General features: G+C 48.2%; 1 protein-coding gene across 1 annotated transcript in view; it reads left to right on the top strand.

The window, feature by feature from the left end:
- The window catches only part of bnc1 (basonuclin zinc finger protein 1), a 16505-nt gene extending 2615 nt beyond the window's left edge, over window positions 1–13890 (top strand). The window contains exons 2-6 of the mRNA XM_084476340.1: window positions 7090–7192; window positions 8202–8437; window positions 9921–12106; window positions 12390–12706; window positions 12947–13890. Of these exons, the coding sequence (XP_084332466.1) occupies window positions 7090–7192; window positions 8202–8437; window positions 9921–12106; window positions 12390–12706; window positions 12947–13386 (3282 nt within the window). The 3' untranslated portion in view covers window positions 13387–13890. The remainder of the gene's footprint in view (window positions 1–7089; window positions 7193–8201; window positions 8438–9920; window positions 12107–12389; window positions 12707–12946) is intronic.
- The last annotated feature ends 5017 nt before the right edge of the window (window positions 13891–18907 follow it).

Below are 18907 nucleotides of genomic sequence, written 5' to 3'. Positions count from 1 at the left end.
GTGTGTGTGTGTGTGTGTGTGTGTGCATGCATGTCCGTGCATACGTGTGTTTGTGTGCGTGATTATTTGTTTAAGTGTGTGTGTGTGTGTGTGTGTGCGTGTGTGAGTGTCTATGTGTATATGTGTGGGTGCGTGCGTGCGTGCATGCGTGCATGAGTGTCTGTGTGCATGCGTGCATGTGTGAGTGGCAGTGTGTGTGTGTGCGTCTATGTGTGTGTGTGTGTGTGTGTGTTTGTGTCAGCTTCATTAGCTTCATGATGGTCCATCCGTGAGGGGCCTCTACTCCTGCCTAAGACCCCCCTCCCCCTTACAGCATCTCCTGGAGCATGATACCCCCCCCCCCCACCCACCCACCATGCCTCCACCCACCCATCCACTGCCACCTCCAACCCCACCACCACCCACCACCCACCACCACCGCCACCACCCAGGCTCCCCTCCTACCCCGACTACCCAGGTTCTGTCCTGCTCCGCCACCAGAAGGCTTGCTAGGATTTGTACGCCAGATGTGACAGGATTGTCAGGGGGGGGGGGGGGGGGGGGAGGAGGAGGAGAGGGGGGAGGAGGGGAGGGGGGGAGGAGGAGGGGAGCTCTGATATTAATCAGAGCGTAGCTGGGAGCCAAAAACTCTTCTCTCTCTCTCAGGATCAGTGTACCAACATGTTCCTCTCATTTAGTCCTCCTCGGGTCTCTCCCACAGTCAGCGCCTCCTGAATCTCTCTCTCTCTCCCTGTTTCTCTCTAGGTCTCTAGCTCTCTCTTTCTCTCTCTCTCTCTCTCTCTCTCTCTCTCTCTCTCTCTCCTTATGTGTCTCTCTCTCTCTCTCTCTCTCTGTGCGTTCCTCCAGCACATCGCGCTGTGAAGCCACCAACGGCAAACTTTAGGCTTCCTTCTCAATTTCTACTTTTGCCTTTTTCTCTAACTTCCCTTTTCTGAAAACTCCTGCAACTTTTTTTTATGTCTTTTCAAAAGGGATCCATTCTTCCTTTCCTTTCTCATGGATATTCAGGTAAAGATGTGTTGCACCTGGTGTGTTTGTATGTGTGTGTGTGTGTGTGTGTGTGTGTGTGTGTGTGCATAGTGTGTTTGAGGACTGTGTGTTGCCTCCACATGCACACTTTGATTGACTGGTGGATAGTTGGAAATAATGAGTTTTTCATGGTGTCTTTGGGCTGTATGGTCTCCTAATAGGCTCAAGCAGCCTGTCACTACACGCAGCAGCCTGGCTTTTCCTGTGGTTGTCTCTGTGTCTCTCTCCCTCTCTCTCTCTCCCTCTCCTTTCTTCCACCTCCAGCAGTGTTAACTTTAACCTGCTCAGCATTAAAGCTCGCCTGTTGACAGTCTTGTTTATCTAAAAGGGTGCTGGTAATACACATCAAGGACGGACAAAGTGAGGCAAACTTTTCCGGAAAAAAAAAGGAATGTGATTGAGATTACCGGATTAGCCTCTTAAATGACTTGCCACGTGTTCCTCTTTTCATGTTTTTTTTCCTTTTTGCTATGTGTTTAATGTGCTTCCCTGTATGACTTCCGTAGAGTTTTGGCAGATACCCATAAAATCACACACATCAAACAAGGAGTGTGTTCGACGACTGTGGTTCAACTAACACTTGTAGTCAATTAACATTTTTTATAACGCATTGCAACTCATTTACATTTAGTCAGTGGAATTATTAATTCATGGCACTCAAAGTGCCATGTGTTCATGTGTGTTTGTGTGTGTGTGTGTGTGTGTGTGTGTGTGTGTGTGTGTGTGTGTGTGTGCATCTGTGTAGAAAGGCATGGTGATGTTTGGGCTTTTAGTTTGACATGTGTGCGTGTGTGTGTGTGTGTGTGTGTGTGTGTGCACATCTGTGCCTGTGTGTGTGTGAGTTGTTAAAAAGGTGAGTTTAGTTTGGGCTCTTATTTTGGCATGGAGGAGACTTCCTCTGTGCTGCCAGAGTCAGAGCTCTCAGGAGAGGTATACTGGAGCGGGCCATGTTCCTGGTACAGCAAGGTGTTTTTTCTGGCACTGACACACTATGAATTTCACTGCATTAGATAACTGTCCCGGGATATGTTTTTTTTACAGGCTCCTGGGTGAGATTCAAGACATTAATGGATTATGTCCCCTCAATCAAAGGATGTAGCAAGATAAATATCTGTCATAGTCAAAATGAATTGCTCTTTATTGATGACTCGCTTGGAATTTTGCCTGCTATTTTTACAGTAATTATTTAATAATTTTGCTCAAGAAATGTTAATGATTTTCCCACTTTAGACACACCTCTCCTTGGAAAGAATAATTTTTGTAGCTTTCCTCCGATATTGCCTCTGCAGTTTCATAATGCCCAACTTTGCATGCCTATACTCCCCACAAATAATATTTAGTTATATTAAAACCTTAAAAACATCCGCATTTATCTCATTCACGACTTTTATTTAATTCATCCTTTGTTGCAATATCAGCTTCCATGAGGGGTTGAATAAACAGCCACAAAATCATTTTAAGATTCTAAATATTCCCTGTAGGACTACACACAAATGCAGCTCAACAACTCTCACATCGTCACTCACTTTATTTCATACCCTCAATTAGCTTGTAAACCGATCCATAAGAGCGGGGGACGTCCCAGCCTCCCTCTGTCAAGGTGTGGAAAACGGGCCCTGCCGATTACACTGTTGTTATTATTTCTGCTCAGGCCGGCTCCTGGCAGCGGCAGCCCCGTGTGTTCCCCCCATAGAGCAGTCAGTCACTAGCAGACCGCTGTTAATTGATTAGCCTCCCAGCACATTAAGGGGGTGACAGAGGGGGGCGGGGGGGGGGGGGGGGGGGGGTGCCGCTCCTCATAGCAGCTGTTGTGCTCTTTGTCTCTTGTTTTCCTCCTCGCTCGGACGCTGCGCGGTTCTCCCGCTTGCAGCCGAGAGCTGCACGGCAAACTGTTGTTTAAAGGCTTTTTTTTATATAATAATGTTGTTTTTTTTTGCAATAACTTCCAATGCACACAATTAGTTATTTCAAACACGTTTTACATTCAAGTTCAACTTTTTTATTAATATTGGTACATAATGTTTTATAGAAAAATGACTTGATTTAGGAAGTAGAAAAAGGAAAAAGATATGCATAGATATAGGGCCATATAAGTAGATATATTAAGATATTTTGCGTGTTTTTGTCTTATTGTCTTTTTCGACACTCCACATATCACCTAGAAAAATTTATGAACAAAGCGGTCTGTTGTGTGTGTTCATATTTGTATGTGTGAGCCACAGAAAGGCAAAGAGTTTATGCCGAAAGATATTTCTCTCTTTCACTTTCTTTATCACACACACACACACACACACACACTCTACACCCCCCCCCCCCCCCCCCCCACTCACACACACACACACACACACAAACACACACATACAAACAGGCGTATGTTACCAGCAGCGTACCATAGCAGCCGTATGTTATCACTCAGGTCGGGGCTGTCATGGTACGCCAGAGTCCACGCATTCCCTGTCCTGCTTTGTCTGTTCCTCTCCTCCCCCCATCTGGCCCTGTGCTCCTCACCTCCTCACCCCTCAGCCCCCCCCTTCTAACCCCCCCACCTGGGCCTCTCTCTCTCTGCTGCAGAGTGCCCAGGGTCCTGCTCCGACACCACACCTGGACTCCACAGAGCTGCACAACATGCACTTCAGTCATGAAGCGAGAGAGAGAGAGAGAGAGAGAGAGAGAGAGAGAGAGAGAGAGAGAGAGAGAGAGAGAGAGAGGGTTTGAGAGAGACCCCTCTGAGTGAGAGTTTGATAGAGAGAGAGAGAGGAGGAGACAGAGAGACAGCGAAAAAAGCAAGATAGAGAGAGAGATTAGCAGGTGATGACCGATGGGGAGTCAGAATGAGAGAGAGAACCAGTTTATAACACAGAAAGAACTGTGCAGGTGTTGGTGGAATGCAACGACAAATACAGGGCTGTTTGATTTTCATCAACCCCCCAAAATATACAAGCAAAAAAAAAAAAGTGTGAATTCCATGAATATAAATAGTCATGATACTGAAAAAAATTATGCATTGTAAAACGTCAAATTGTGAGAGGAGCCCTAATCGCCAATTGAAGAAAAGGATGTGTGAAGCGATTCAGCTCACGTTTTTCTGTGTTCAAAAGCATCTGCACCAGCAAAAAGACCACCAATTAGAGCGGGGCATAATGTATTCAAGACGCGTGCGCATGGTGCAGGGGGGTTGATGGAAGTACACTATAATACATAATTTATACACAGAAAGCAACATGGCGTTTACTTTGGCCCCAGGAGTTGACCCGGGGAATCATTTGGTGCAATTAGCCCCCTTGTCATGGACTTTATGGATGCATAGGAACAGCCACTCGCTTTGTTGTGACAACAGAGGGAGCAAGGGATTAAACGAACTAGAGAGAGAGAGATAAGGACGGAGGGGGAGAGAGAGAGACAGAGCGAGAGAGAAAGAGAGAGAGGGACAGAGAGAAAGAGACAGGGACAGAGAGAGAGAGAGAGAGAGAGAGAGAGAGAGAGAGACAGAGAGAGAGGTCACCAGAGTCACACCAACTTTTTTCACATTTTTAAATCTCCATTTTTTGCTTTTTCTTCTTCTTCTCTCTTGACGTCGTGAGAGGAATAGCTAATAAAGACAAACGACCTGCAGTACCTGATTAAGATGTATATTAGAGGGAACAGCAGGGTGTGTGTGTGTGTGTGTGTGGGGGGGGGGGGGTGCATGTGTGCCCATGTGTGTATGTAAGGGAGAGCAAGCAAGAGAGAGAGAATATGAAATGGCGAGAGAAAGAATGTGATTATATGAGAGAGAGGGGGAGTGTGTGTTTGTACGGGTGTGTTGACAACAGAATGTGTGTGTGTGTGCGTGAGTGTGTAGGTGTGTTTATGGCTATATCAGAAAGTGTGTGTGTGTGTGTGTGTGTGTGTGTGTGTGTGTCGCTGGGTTCGAGTGTGTGTGTGCGTACTGTGTGTGTGTCGCTGGGTTTGTGTGTGTGTGTGTGTGTGTGTGTGTGTGTGTGTGTGTGTGTGTGTGCGTTTGTGTGTGTGTCCGGGTTTGTGTGTGTGTGCGTGTGTGTGTGTGTGTGTGTGTGTGTGTGTGTGTGTGTGTGGAGGGCTGGGATTAGTGTAATTGGGCTGTGCTGGTTCTGGGCCCTGTAATGATAGGATTACATCGCTGAGAGATGAGCAGCCAGCTTTACGCCTGGATTGCTGATATCTAGAGAAGGGTCAGGTGGTCTGATGAAAAGCAGGCCGATAGGTCATAAAACACAGAGAGAGGGACGCTGCAATCTAGAGAAAGGATCAAATATGTAGAATCAGCCTGACACAATTCAGGACATTTTTGAACGCTTTTATGATTCAGCATAATCTATAGTGTTCACATTTTAAAGCTCTGCTTCAAACAAAACCCATGATGCAGCCATTAAAATAATCAAATCAATTAGCAGTAAAAACATTTTCCTGGATTACATCTAAACTTACATTTTTTTGAACATAATGTAAATCCTGAAAGAGAAATGAATGTGATACTATAGGTGGGAAAGCACATTCATCTGCACTAGTCCACAGCGGTATGCGTCTCCTCTATGTACAGCGATTAGCAGTGTCTTCATCTCCCAGCCCTGCTGGTAGGAGGTGGTTGCCAGGGTGGAAAGAAGCGAGATCCCCACGTCTCAAGGACGAGCCAAGCCTCCAGCACTCCAGAAGAAGAAGGAGGAGAAGAAGGAGAAGAAGAAAAAGGAGGTTGACTAAATGCGAGGGGGGGGCCTCTTCATCCCTCTGTCCCCTCTCTCGCCCCCTGTGGAGAGTGACTTTAGCTACAGGTTCTGCGCTAACCGCTGTAAGCATGCAGCGCAGGTGGATGAGGAGTCGCGGCGCGGGACATGCATTATAGATGCCCAGGGAGAGAGAGAGAGAGAGGGAGAGAGAGAGAGAGAGAGAGAGAGAGAGAGAGAGAGAGAGAGAGAGAGAGAGAGAGAGAGAAAAGTGGGGACTGAGTGGCTGACTCTAAAGGGAAAAAGTGTGGTGCAACTTTGTGTCTCGCTCACATTCTCACACTCTTTAATGTATTTAGTTTCTATTATGTTCCTTCTTCAGGGTTCAATTAGAGCACATTCACCTGGCTTGTGTGTGTGTGTGTGTGTGTGTGTGTGTGTGTGTTGTTTTTTTTTCCTGTCTATGTGTGTGCCAGCCTGATTGGTTGAGGTGATATAACAGTCCAGGTGTTTTCACAGTAGAACTGGGTACCTTCACTTAACACACACACACACAAACACACGCACACACACACACGCACACACACACACACACACACACACACACACACACACACACACACACACGCGCACACACACACACACACACACACACACACACACATACACATACACACACACATGCACGCATACAAGCACGGCAACACCTGTGCTGCGCTGCTCTCGAGGGTACAGCAGGCAAAGGATGACGCACACACACACACACGCACACACACACACACGCGCACGCAGGGAGAGCAAAGTGACTGAGGCAATGAGAATAGTGTCTGTCTCCGTGTCTGTGTTTCCGCGGGGCGCATTCACACGTCTGAATATTTCATGTCGCTCTGTGAGGCGAGCATGAGCCACTTTAACACCAGAACACCCCCTACCTTCTCCTGAACATCCATAGATCCCAACACTGGGAACTTTAATCATTACGGTTTCATTTTAGGTCACTCCTCTTTTCGTTGTGTTTGTACAAGCTCGTCTTGGTTGCCATGTTGTGATTTGTTGTGTGATCAACATCGACCATCACTTAATTTAACGCTCACATAGCGCTGTAGTTAATTTCAGTTGTTTTTTTTTGGCTGCCATTATGTGATTCCCCTTATGGTATCTACTGAGCCCCTAACTCTCCCTGGAAGCAGGGATCAATCTTATGTGATACTTCTCAAGGTTGCTTCCTTTTGGTTTCAGGGAGTTTTAAGGGTTGGGGGGGGGGGGGGGGTGAGGTGTTGTGTGTGGGCCTGTGAAGTCCTTGGAGACTGTAACTGTGATTAACGGCTATGTAAATCAAATTGACTTGTGTTTTCTCTCTCTCTCTCTCTCTCTCTGTTAGGCTATCTGCTGCACTTTGGTCAACTGTAACTGTGACAGTTTCAAGCCGGGGAAACTGAAGAGAAGACAGTGTGAGAACTGCAGACATGGCTGGGTAGCGCACGGTAAGACACATTCATATTTTCTTCGAGGATATTGTGTGCACCGTTGCCTTTATGCACACAATTGCATAGAGGGCTGATGAGTCTGTTCATGTTTATTTTTAAAAATATTTTTATTAATTTAAAAAAGATCCAAATATCAAATAAGCATGTGCAAAAAATAAGAATTCCAATATTTTTTTACTATTTGAATCGAAAAAATTCCAGCATTTGCTCAATTTTTCGCCTCCAAATTGAATAGATGTACATATTTTATCGTGCTTCATTCAACTCACCTTGAGCCAAAGAGTACATGAGAAGTGCTCATAAAATTTTTCTTTTACTCCGATACACTATATCAAACACTGCCGTGTTTTGGGGTTTTTCAATTGACATTGTTGCAGCATGGTTCGCCTCGTCATCCATTTTACATGAGCCTGCCCGTGGGCCTTATAGGAGTATCCAACGCTGGTGCGCTAAAGAAATAGCATAACTATTCAACATAAACAAGCCTTAACTCCTGAGTGTTAGCCCCCTCGAGTGTTAAATCATGCGTGGACCTTTTGAAACAGCATGCGATAGTTAGCTCACCCATGCGTCTGTCAGGGGAAGTAGACTGTGAACTGGAGCTGGCCCATATTGGCTAAATCAAATACCACCAATATTTATTCATTTCATACTGCTAGCGCAGTCTTATCGGAATCACTTTGCTATAACACATCTTTAAAAAAGGGAGACATTACCGTATATTTCATATTACATTAACTGCCAACCTAGTCGATATTTTGTGTCAAATCAAAATATTTATATGAAATATATATATACATGTATATATATATATATATATATATATATAATATATATATAATATATATATATATATATATATATATATATATATATATATATATAATGCATGGCATAGCAATATAACCAACATAATCATAAAAAAAGTCAGCTGAAGAAAATTCCTTACCTTGATCAATATTAAAATGCTTTCATTGTGTTTGTTTGTGTGTTTGCGTGCCTGCAGCTCTGAGCAAACTGAAGGTGCACCACATGTACCAGAGCAGCCAGGTGGAGATTGTCCATTCCAACGTGGTGTTTGACATCTGCAGCCTGATGCTTTACGGCACTCAGGCCATCCCCGTCCGCCTCAAGATCCTCCTGGACCGCCTCTTCTCCGTCCTCAAGCAGGAGGAGGTCATCCAGATCCTCAACGCCCTCGACTGGACCCTGCAGGACTACATACGAGGCTACGTACTGCAGGTAAGAAACCCCAGACAACATTACAACACGCAGCAGTGTGCTGCGTGCGTAGCAGTGTGATGTTGTTGCGCTAGATTGCAAGCAGAGACTCTTGTCTTGAGTTGCATAACTAGATATGCAGAGGTCTCTTATTTTGAAGGAGCAGAGTGGCCAAATTAACGGAAATTCAGGAATGCGTTTATTGGCGCTCTCTCTGTTTCCTGACTTTGAATGAGAAGAAGGCTGGTGATAATGAATACGCCATCATCTACCTGGTCGTCGTAGTGTCTTCACTAAAACTACACAACACAGAGTGAACCCCGCTACATTTGGAGACGTCTGTGTTGGTGTTCCCGTATAGAAGTTGAGAGAGTGAGAGGGGGGAGATGCGAAAGGAAGGGAGCGAGGATAAGAGAGGAGATGTTACAGGGGCACGGGAGGGCAGGTGGGCAGATGCATTTAGGTAGACACCGAGGCTGTGAACTCTCCAGGCAGCTGTGTTCAACCTCATATCTCTGTGGGTCTCACTGCCAGCCCACACTGCCGCTCTGGATCAGAGAGGTCTCCGAGTGGCGCGGGGTAGATTTGTAAACATTATTTTGTTGCTTGCTTACAACCCCTCCCGCAAGAGCTGGATCTAAGCAGGCCATGCCAGCCAACCAGCCAGACATTCAGCCAGCCAGCCAAGTACACAAGGCAGCCAGCAGGCCAGGGGGAGCCCTTTTGCCGCAGCGTCTTCCCTCGTGCTCCTATTGGTAGCACCATCAACTATTCAGGCCAGGCTGCATTTAATTCATGTTAGCTTGTCTAATGGCGAACGTAGAGTCAGAATCCTCGACAGGCACCCCAAACGAATGCTCTGTGATGAAATATTAATCACAGTTACGGCACGAAGCCTCGCTCCTCGCTTTCAAAGATCCCCGAATTCACATGTGATTACTGCCGGGCTAGGCAAGAACAGCCACTTGATCAATGTGAGTGCCCTCTGATCTCCCCCTCCATGTGTGTGTGTGTGTGTGTGTGTGTGTGTGTGTGTCGGGTCTGGATGTGTGTGTGGTTACATATTTGTGTACGTATGTTACTTTATTTTTATCTGCGTAAGAGTATGTGTTTATAAGGGTATTTAACGTAGAGACACTGAGATTATTCCCAGATCATGCATGTTGCGCATGTTGTCCCGTTCCTACTCCACCTATGGGGCCTCCAACCTCCATGATTTAAATGAAGGTAAAGGACCTGCCCGGAGATGAAACGCAGAGAGCCCACGTAATGAGGCCCTGCGCAAGTTCGCTGGTGTCCACTCGTGTTAGCGCTCCACCTGATTCCTTTATTTATGTCGGCCTTCCTTATGGGGGTGCACCATTAACCCCGCTGCATGAATATGTATGAGCAATTCATTCATAATCACCATGCATACTATCCGTTCCCCCACCTTCCCCCTTGATTTAAATTTAACTCACCATACGCCTTCACCCCCCTTCCCCCCCTCTTCTCCCACATGCAGGATGTAGCCGGTAAGGTGCTGGACCGCTGGGCCATAATGACGTTCGAGGAGGAGATCGCCACTCTGCAGCAGTTCCTGCGCTTCGGCGAGACCAAGTCCATCGTGGAGCTGATGGCCCTGCAGGACAAAGAGGGCCAGGCGGTGTTGGTTCCCAGCACACGCACCAATTCAGACATTCGCACCTTCATCGAGCGCAGCACGCCGCGCGCCGCCGTTGCCACCAGCCCCAGCCTCTCCTCCCCCTCGCCCACCCCAAAGGTGGAGAAGATTGGCAGCGGGGGCCGCACCAACGTGCACCACTTTGAGAACTTTATCAACAGCATGGCGTTCATGCTGCCATTCCAGCTGCTGGGCTCCATCCCAGCGCCGCTCTTGGGCTCGCACCCGGGGTCCCTTGGGTCGCAGCATCAACCCTTGCACCAGCAGTCCATCCTCGCGGGGCTGGAGCAGCAAGGCCAGCAGCAGGGCCAGAGACGAGAGGACCAGGGGCCAGAGTGCCACGGGGGAAAGGAGAGTGACTTCCCTCTGTCCCAGCCCCTGACGGAGGGCAGTCTCGTCGGGTCTAGCTCAGCCTCCTTCACGTCTGACCTGGGCCGAGGCGGCGGAGACAATCAAATAGACAGCCTCTCCTGCGGCGGTGTCACCACCAAGATGGAGGTGGACGACTTCCCGACCAGCGACAACTACTCCGACGGCTCCTCCACGCCGTGCACGCCCTCCATGAGCTGCGAGATGCCGCAGATGTCCCCCGAGAGCAAGCTGCGCTTCCTGGACAGGAACGGCGGGAGCGGGGGCGGGCTGGGAGGCGGCTCCCTGAAGAAGGGAAGAGTGTACTGCAGCGCCTGCGAGAAGACCTTCTACGATAAGGGCACGCTGAAGATCCACTACAACGCCGTGCACCTGAAGATCAAGCACAAGTGTACCATCGAGGGCTGCAACATGGTGTTCAGCTCGCTGCGCAGCCGCAACCGCCACAGTGCCAACCCCAACCCGCGCCTCCACATGCCCATGAACCGCAACAACCGGGACAAGGACCTGAGGGGAGGCAGCATGTCCGGTGACGAGGGCTCGGAAGGGGAGAAGAGATCCGAGTACAGCGCGTCCATCCCCATCTCCTCGTCGGAGGGTCACAAGTCGGTGCCCAGCTACGTGGTGAGCCACGTGGACACGAGCTCCAAGCTCCACGGCAGCTCCTTCCCCAGCATGGGCCAGAGCGGCATCCTCTTCCCCAACCTGAAGACGGTGCAGCCCGTTCTGCCCTTCTACCGCAGTTTGGTTACTCCAGCGGAGCTAGCCAACACCCCGGGGAACCTGCCCTCCCTCCCTCTGCTCTCCTCATCGGTTCCCCTTAAGCCCACGATGTTGCCCGATTACTGCACCGCAGACCTCATACCAAAGAAGAAGTCCAGGAAGTCCAGCATGCCCATCAAAATAGAGAAGGAGTCGGTGGAGCAGGACGAAGGCAAGGGGAGCTGTTCCGAGGACGAGGCCTCTGTCATGCACCACAGCAGGAAAGACCACCAGGAGAACGGCGACTTGCGAGGACTAGTGGGGATGGAGAGGAAGAGGAACGAGATCAGAGGCATTTACTTTGGCGAGGAGAGGGAAAGAGAGGACCCTATGCGGCCATCAGAGCAGAGCCCAGACAGAGAGATGACCAGGGGGGAGGAACCAGGCGAGGGTGAGGCGGGAGAGGAGGAGGAGGCTACACGGCAGGGTGAAACGGGTGTCATCACCTGCGCGTCCTTCCCCTTCGACCAATCCCGCAGCAAGCGACATGTGGACGACCTCTCCCTCTGTCGGGCCGGCGAGGAGGGGCGGATGGATTGCGAGCGAGTCCGAGCGATTCCAGCGGAGGACAAGCTTGGCGACCCGGAAGGTGCAGACGGGGAGCGACGGCTGACCAACGGCAGCACCTTCCAACATCGAGAGTCGGACACCTGTCCGAACAACAACAACAACCACAACAACAAAACCAACGACGACGACGACTACGGCTGTGACCCAGGCACCGGGCTCTTTGAGTCTGACTTGGGCATGCCGCACCACTGCGAGCTGTGCAGCAAGACCTTCAAGAACCCCTACAGCGTGAAGATGCACTACCGCAACGTGCACCTGAAGGAGATGCACATGTGCACGGTGAACGGCTGCCACGCCGCCTTCCCCTCACGCCGGAGCAGGGACCGGTGAGTACCAATATTATGCTCAGTAGCATAAAATATGTACGCACACATACATACAGTGTATGATTGGTCAATGGTCAATACCAAATTTTGTTTTTTTCTAATTGGGTGAATGATTTATCGTTGGCTTCTCAAGGCAAGCAATGGTAAAAGAGAATTAAGAATATAAATAAAATGTTCACAAAATAACAACAGACATATTTAGATATTTGTTGTCTTTTAGTTTGATTACACTTCTGACCAGTTTGTACAGAAAAATCGAATGTGTTCATTCTTTGTCCACCAGACACAGTGCCAACATCAACCTGCACCACAAGCTGCTGACCAAAGACTCTTACGACCCCAGCGGCCCCCCGTACGCCCCATCACCCATCACCCGGGACCAGGACGCCTCCACAGCGGGGGCCCTCGACTACTGCTCGGAGCCGAGGGACCGGGACCTCCACCACCGGGACCCTGCGGGACAGGCGTCCGTCATCTTCAGGGGCCACAACCGCATGGGGCTGGTCTTCCCCATGAGCAAGATGGCCGACCCGCCCTCGGAGCACCCGGCGCTATCTCCCTCGGAGGACATGGACCGAGAAGAGACAGGAGGAGCAGGGGGTGGAGGAGGAGGAGGAGGAGGAGGAGGAGGAGGAGGAGGTGTGGACGGGGAGGCGGTGCTCGACCTGAGCACCACGTCCACCTCCACCTCCTCCGCTGCAGCCGCCGCCCAGCGCGGCGCTGCCGGTGGCGTTCTCCCCCGCTCCTCCTGGGACTCTGACGGAGCGGGCAGCGGCGAGGAGGCCGAGGGCCTGGAGGGGGAGGAGGAGGAGGAGGAGGAGGAAGAGGGAGAGGAGGAGGGGGAGGAGGGAGACGAGTCGGCCCTGCCCATGGAGTACAGCGACGAGAGCTGTGACGGGCTCGGTGCGGCAAAGCCCGGCGTCGGCGGTGGCGAGGAGGACGGCGAGTCGGGACTGGCGGGCAGCCGAACCCCCGGCGGAGGAGGCGTTTGCGGGCCGCATCAGGGTGGGCCGCTGCAGGCGGGGGGCGGGGGCGGGGGCGTGGGAGGCGGCATGGGTTCTCCGATCACCTGCCACATCTGCCACAAGGTCTACAGCAACAAGGGCACGTTCAGGGCCCACTACAAGACTGTCCACCTGCGGCTGCTGCACAAGTGCAAGGTCCCCGGCTGCGACACGTCCTTCTCGTCGGTCCGGAGCCGCAATAGACACAGCCAGAACCCCAACCTCCACAGGAACCTGGCGGTGGGCTCAGGAACCCCGCTCCTCAACCAGGAGTAGAGAAACCGGACTGAACCAGGCTAGCATGACTGATGAGGATTTCTGTTCACTGTAGCCCGTCTCTCTGGGGGCTCTGTGTGTGTGTGTGTGTGTGTGTGTGTGTGTGTGTGTGTGTGTGTGTGTGTGTGTGTGTGTCTGTGGGGGTGGGCAGCAGCAAGGTATAACAGGCTTATCATTTAGCACTTTTTAAGAATACTGTTTTTAAAAAAAAGGGTGGTCAAACTATCACGTAAGCGTTGACTATAGGATTTTTTTTGCAAATTTGTGGCCCGATTAAACCACTTCCTGAGCAAAATGTATAATTTCCCCTCATTACCTTATAGTGTTTGTTAAAAAAAACATGTTGACATGTTCAATTGAGCATTTTCCAAAACCCAACTTAAGTATTATTTAAAAGAAATTGAGACTGAGCATGCAGAACATTCCTGCAGTATCTCCAACATAACACACTTAGTATTTTTCAATTCATCTTTTATTTTCTATGCAGAAATAGTTTATTCTTTTCATTGCTTTGCCTTAAAAGTAATTTAAACCTCAAAAGCTGTCTCCACACACAGTTTGAGTGTCAGTTCGGACTGAGTCAGATGGCATCATGCTGGTTTCTTTGGTTTTTCTTCCGTGGTACCTGTCGTAAACTGTCCACTGTGAAACGTTGCACAACGTTATGAACTAAAAGCTAGCAGAGTAGATGTGTGAGCAGTTATTTTCTTCATTTAGAGATGTTCTTTAAAAGATAAGAAAAAATAAGTCTTTGTGGAAAAAGATATTGTGTTGTAAACTTGATCGATAAGTTATTGTTTGGTGTTGTACAATCTAATCCACGTGGTTATGTTATCGTTTGTCTTCACTGTTCTGGTTGTGGCATATTGCTCATCTTGACCAAAGATTTTTTGTTTCATTTTTTTTGTCCATTCTGGAGATGTGTAGATAAAAGAAAAAAAGCAACCTCTGATTGTTTATCGAGGTTTATGCAGTATTAAAAGAGGTGCCCCCTTTGACTTTGTAACATCAAATTCATACCACGAGAAACGGCACAATTCAGCTGTGGACACCGTTTTTCAAAAAGAGAAGAACTTTTGACTGATACAAAAGAAAAATACTATATTTCTGTGGTCAGTTATTTTATTGTATATGTTGTTTCCAAAAAATCCAAACATACTCAAAGGTATTAGATGGACTCTATACAAACGGTACATTTCTTGTACCACTGGTATTGGTATACGACAGACACACTCATACACTTGCCTCTACCAACAGACGGTTGACGTCGTTGGGGGAGAAATGTCAGAAGATGCCCATTTTCCCAGCATCTTGAGACTGGGCACAATAAACTGTGAATGAGTCAAACACTGAGGAAAACAATATGACAAAGAAAACGACAAGGACACTTTTTGAAATTAAAAATGAGAGCACAGCAATTTTTACGGAAGCATCCAATTATGCACACCCTTACACGCAGAAACACACACACACACACACACACACACACACACACACACACACACACACACACACACACACACACAAACACATACACATACACACACTCTCTGGTAAAGTAACTGGTAAATAAAATGTTCTTTGAATTGTATATTCTGTGAATAGAGTAATTTGTTATCTGAATGAAGCCAAAAAATATACTGTATATTATAGCCTAATTTTACCACATGCATTGTCAAAATAGAGTCTTTTTTTCAACATTGTCTTGTACGTGACTTATCACTGGCTATAAGGTAACGGTCCAAATGGCCTATGTACTTTTCTTTTTCTTTTCTCATTCTGTATTTAAAAACAATGATCTCTAGTTAATGTTTGTTGTTTAAATTTGTAAAAGAAACAGAAAAAACGGATAGGTGTTCATGTTGCCTATGTTGCCTTCGTTAATGTTACAGTATTCATTCAAATAAAAAGCCATAACTGTTTGAAATACTGTGTTTCTAATTTAACCAAAACGATCTGGATAATTGTTGTTGTGTTTTAATATAAATATTTACACATTAAATATTGTTATATTCATATCCTTAATTGAATAAGCCTAGCGAAAGTGTAATGTAAACGGGGCAGGCCTATTATATTACATTCAATACAGTCCATCACCCTCAATTCCATAAAAGTAATCGGCGGCGATCACCTTTCAGAGCCGATAACAGAAACAGTCCATAACTCGAGGCTCTATTGTATGCGGGACAATCCACGGAACACAACAAAAATACATTTGCATAAATAATACGCACACGCCAGCACGGATCAGCAACGGGGAGTCGACTCTCGTGTAGATCATGTGTGTTGACCCGACCTCCGGCCTCCCGTGTCCGCGGCACTGAGGGGGACTCAGCACCCTCCGAGCGGTAACGCGCTCCGTGCCAGGCGGTGCGTAACCACCGACGAGGCGGGGAAAGAAACACAGCGCGGTGTGTTTTTCACGGAGAGGGTGAGGGGGGATAGAGGGTGCCGACCTCTATGTGAGGATGATTATTCGCAGAGACCTGCGATTCGCAGGTCAGGTTGGACTCCCGGTTTAAACACGTTTTTTTGTCCACCAGGAAGGGTAAACGGACAAGGCTAAACGAGGTTTACGCACGCACACTCTTTCACACACACACACACACACACACACACACACACACACACACACACACACACACACACACACACACACACACACACACACACACACACACACACACATCTCTCTCTCTCTCTCTCTCTCTCTCTCTCTCTCTCTCTCACACACACACACACACACACACACACACACACACACACACACACACACACAAACACTCATAGGTATCATATTCAACATTGTGCAGCCTCATTTAATGCATGATAATGCGTGCGTAAATTTGTGTGTGCGTGCGTGCGTGTGTGTGTGTGTGTGTGTGTGTGTGTGTGTGTGTGTGCGTGCGTGCGTGCGTGCGTGTGTGTGTGTGTGTGTGTGTGTGTGTGTGTGTGTGTGTGTGTGTGCGTCTGTGAGTGTGTGTGTGCGTGTGTGTGCGTGTATGGGGGGGGGGATTCCATTGGCCTTTGTAGACATCAACCTATCGCTCGGTGTTCACCACCAGCAACACAAGACTACTCTCTGTCCAGGTGAAGTGGTGAAACAAACGCTTTCATATATGCAAAGTAGACAGATCCTCCAACGGTAAAAGGGAGGCCGCAGAATAAGTTTGGCCCACGCTGGTGGAAAAAAAACACTGAAGAGGACGAATTTGTTATGCAACGTCGCATATATGACGGACTGAAAGCCTTGCGTAATCACGAATCCAACCCACCCGACCACATTTACTGTACATTAGCAAGCCGTTCATCGTCACTTAAATTTCAAAAAGCCATTTTCAACAAGTGTTCCCGGTCCTTTATCGTGGAGCAGGACTCTAGCACCACTCAGAGAAGGATTATTTCAGTCTGTTCCGGCGCGCTATGTAGGCGACAGTGTTCAACAGGGACCCCAGAACTAGAGGTGTGCAGGCCTACTCCTGCTCATCCTGCTTCCCTAACCAGTTGGGACCTCTGGAAATATTTGACCGTGGATTGGATTGATGTATTGCGAGATGAAGTGTATACATACACCCTAAAACGCGTTAGGGTCGTGCACCGCGCGTAAAAGTGTCCAACGAAATTGGATTCATGAAATATCGATAATAATATAGATCAAATACTTTATGATCAATGGCGAATAAACGACATCCACACAACAAGAGAGTACGGATCTTGTTATTATAAGCAGTCCGAACAAACAGAGCAAAGACGGAGCAGCTGATATTGGCCCGGGGCCCTCAAGTGCTTTTACTTCTTGTCCCGATGTGGAAAAAGATGGAAAGAAAAAAAGAAAAAACCTTCAAGTTAATAACAAATATAATTTGTGGATTTTCTCACGCTCATCTCTCACTTCTCTCTCTCGTGAGAATAAAGCAGCGGGTCTCCTCGCTGGGACATCAGATGCCGGGCGAGCCGACACCTGGGAAAGCGGCGCATATGGACGCACTACTGTGAGAATCCCAAACAGTGAAACCGAACCCTCTCTCTCTCTCTCTCTCTCTCTCTCTCTCTCTCTCTCTCTCTCTCTCTCTCTCTCTCTCTCTCAGAGCAACAGCAATGCAGCTCTCACACATGTTGCTGCTGCCGCTGCTGCTGCTGCTGCTGCTGCTGCTGGGGGGAGAGAGGGGTCTTTCTCGGCCACTGACACCAGATCCCCCACGTCTTCCCGGTCCTGGGATGAGGATCGCGGGCCGGCGGGGTGTGTGTGTGTGTGTGTGTGTGTGTGTGTGTGTGTGTGTGTGTGTGTGTGTGTGTGTGTGTGTGTGTGTGTGTGTGTGTGTGTGTGTGTTGAGTGTGTGGTGGTGGTGGTGGTGGGAAGGGGGCTGGGGGAGTAGAGGCATGGAATGGATTGTCCACGGGTGCTTGGGAACCTGAGGAATATGAGGGTAGGGGGTATTAGGGCTTACGGCCTCGCCGCAGCGGCCAGATGGACAGCAGATGACTTTTGTTCTTCCTCGGTGTCGTTGCGCAAGGCATTGCAGTAGAGGTGCGCGTGCGTGCATGTGTACGTGTGTGTGTGTGTGTGTGTGTGTGTGTGTGTGTGTGTGTGTGTGTGTGTGTGTGTGTGTGTGTGTGTGTGTGTGTGTGTGTGCGTGGAGCCGGTATAGTTTGGTCACTAACATTTGTTGAATTATCAAAAATGTAACGATAAAACTATTGATTAAGGTAATAATCCATGATTTACGAAACAACAAAACCGTAACGACCAAACCCCAGACAGGCACTTACAGATTGATCCAAAATTAAACGGTTAAACTTTCCCACACGCATCGCGACAGGGTGAAAAGTTTGCCCCACTGAATGTGGATATCCAGAGCTGTGGCGCCATCGTATGGTCTGTGCGTACATTGCAAGTTCCAGGCTGGACCTCGGTCACTGGAGCCTAATTAGTTTCCCCTCTCTTATATGGCCTGCTCAGGCGAATGGGATGCATAAGCTGCCCTTACACGGCTGTTTTATATGGTAATTATTTCTCAAATTACTGTTCTGTGCTGCCTAACTGGGAAGTACGCATTGCCCCCTTCAAAAATCGGATCAATAATGCAACATAAATTTTCCATTGCAGCCATGCAGTACAGTTATAGGTTATGTGCAGGGCAACTGGACCTATAACACAACTGAGAAGAGTAACTATTGGACAGAAGGTCCAAGCAAGTATGTTCTTTTATAAATATTTATATGCATCGATATGCCGATTCTGTCAGTAAAAGAAAAAAATGAAGAATATAGCTTGTGCTTGATCATAACAAAAATGTGGATTTATTTTATTAGCAAGGCTAAGTATTCATCTTATTTTTCTGCCGGTATGGGGGGCTCTACGCTCACTTATTAGATGATTGTGTCGTGTTCACACCAAAAGCCACGGAGCGGCGAGACTCCTTACAAAGTCAACGTATAGACGCGTTCCAGGTTGACTTACGCGGCTTACTAGGCCTACATGTATTTAACGATTTTACACGCTAGGTGGCGGTAGTGTGTC

Source organism: Micromesistius poutassou (assembly GCF_964030765.1).
Source record: "Micromesistius poutassou genome assembly, chromosome: 12".
Classification (NCBI taxonomy): Eukaryota; Metazoa; Chordata; class Actinopteri; order Gadiformes; family Gadidae; genus Micromesistius; species Micromesistius poutassou.
This window is presented reverse-complemented; position numbering and strand designations above follow the sequence as displayed.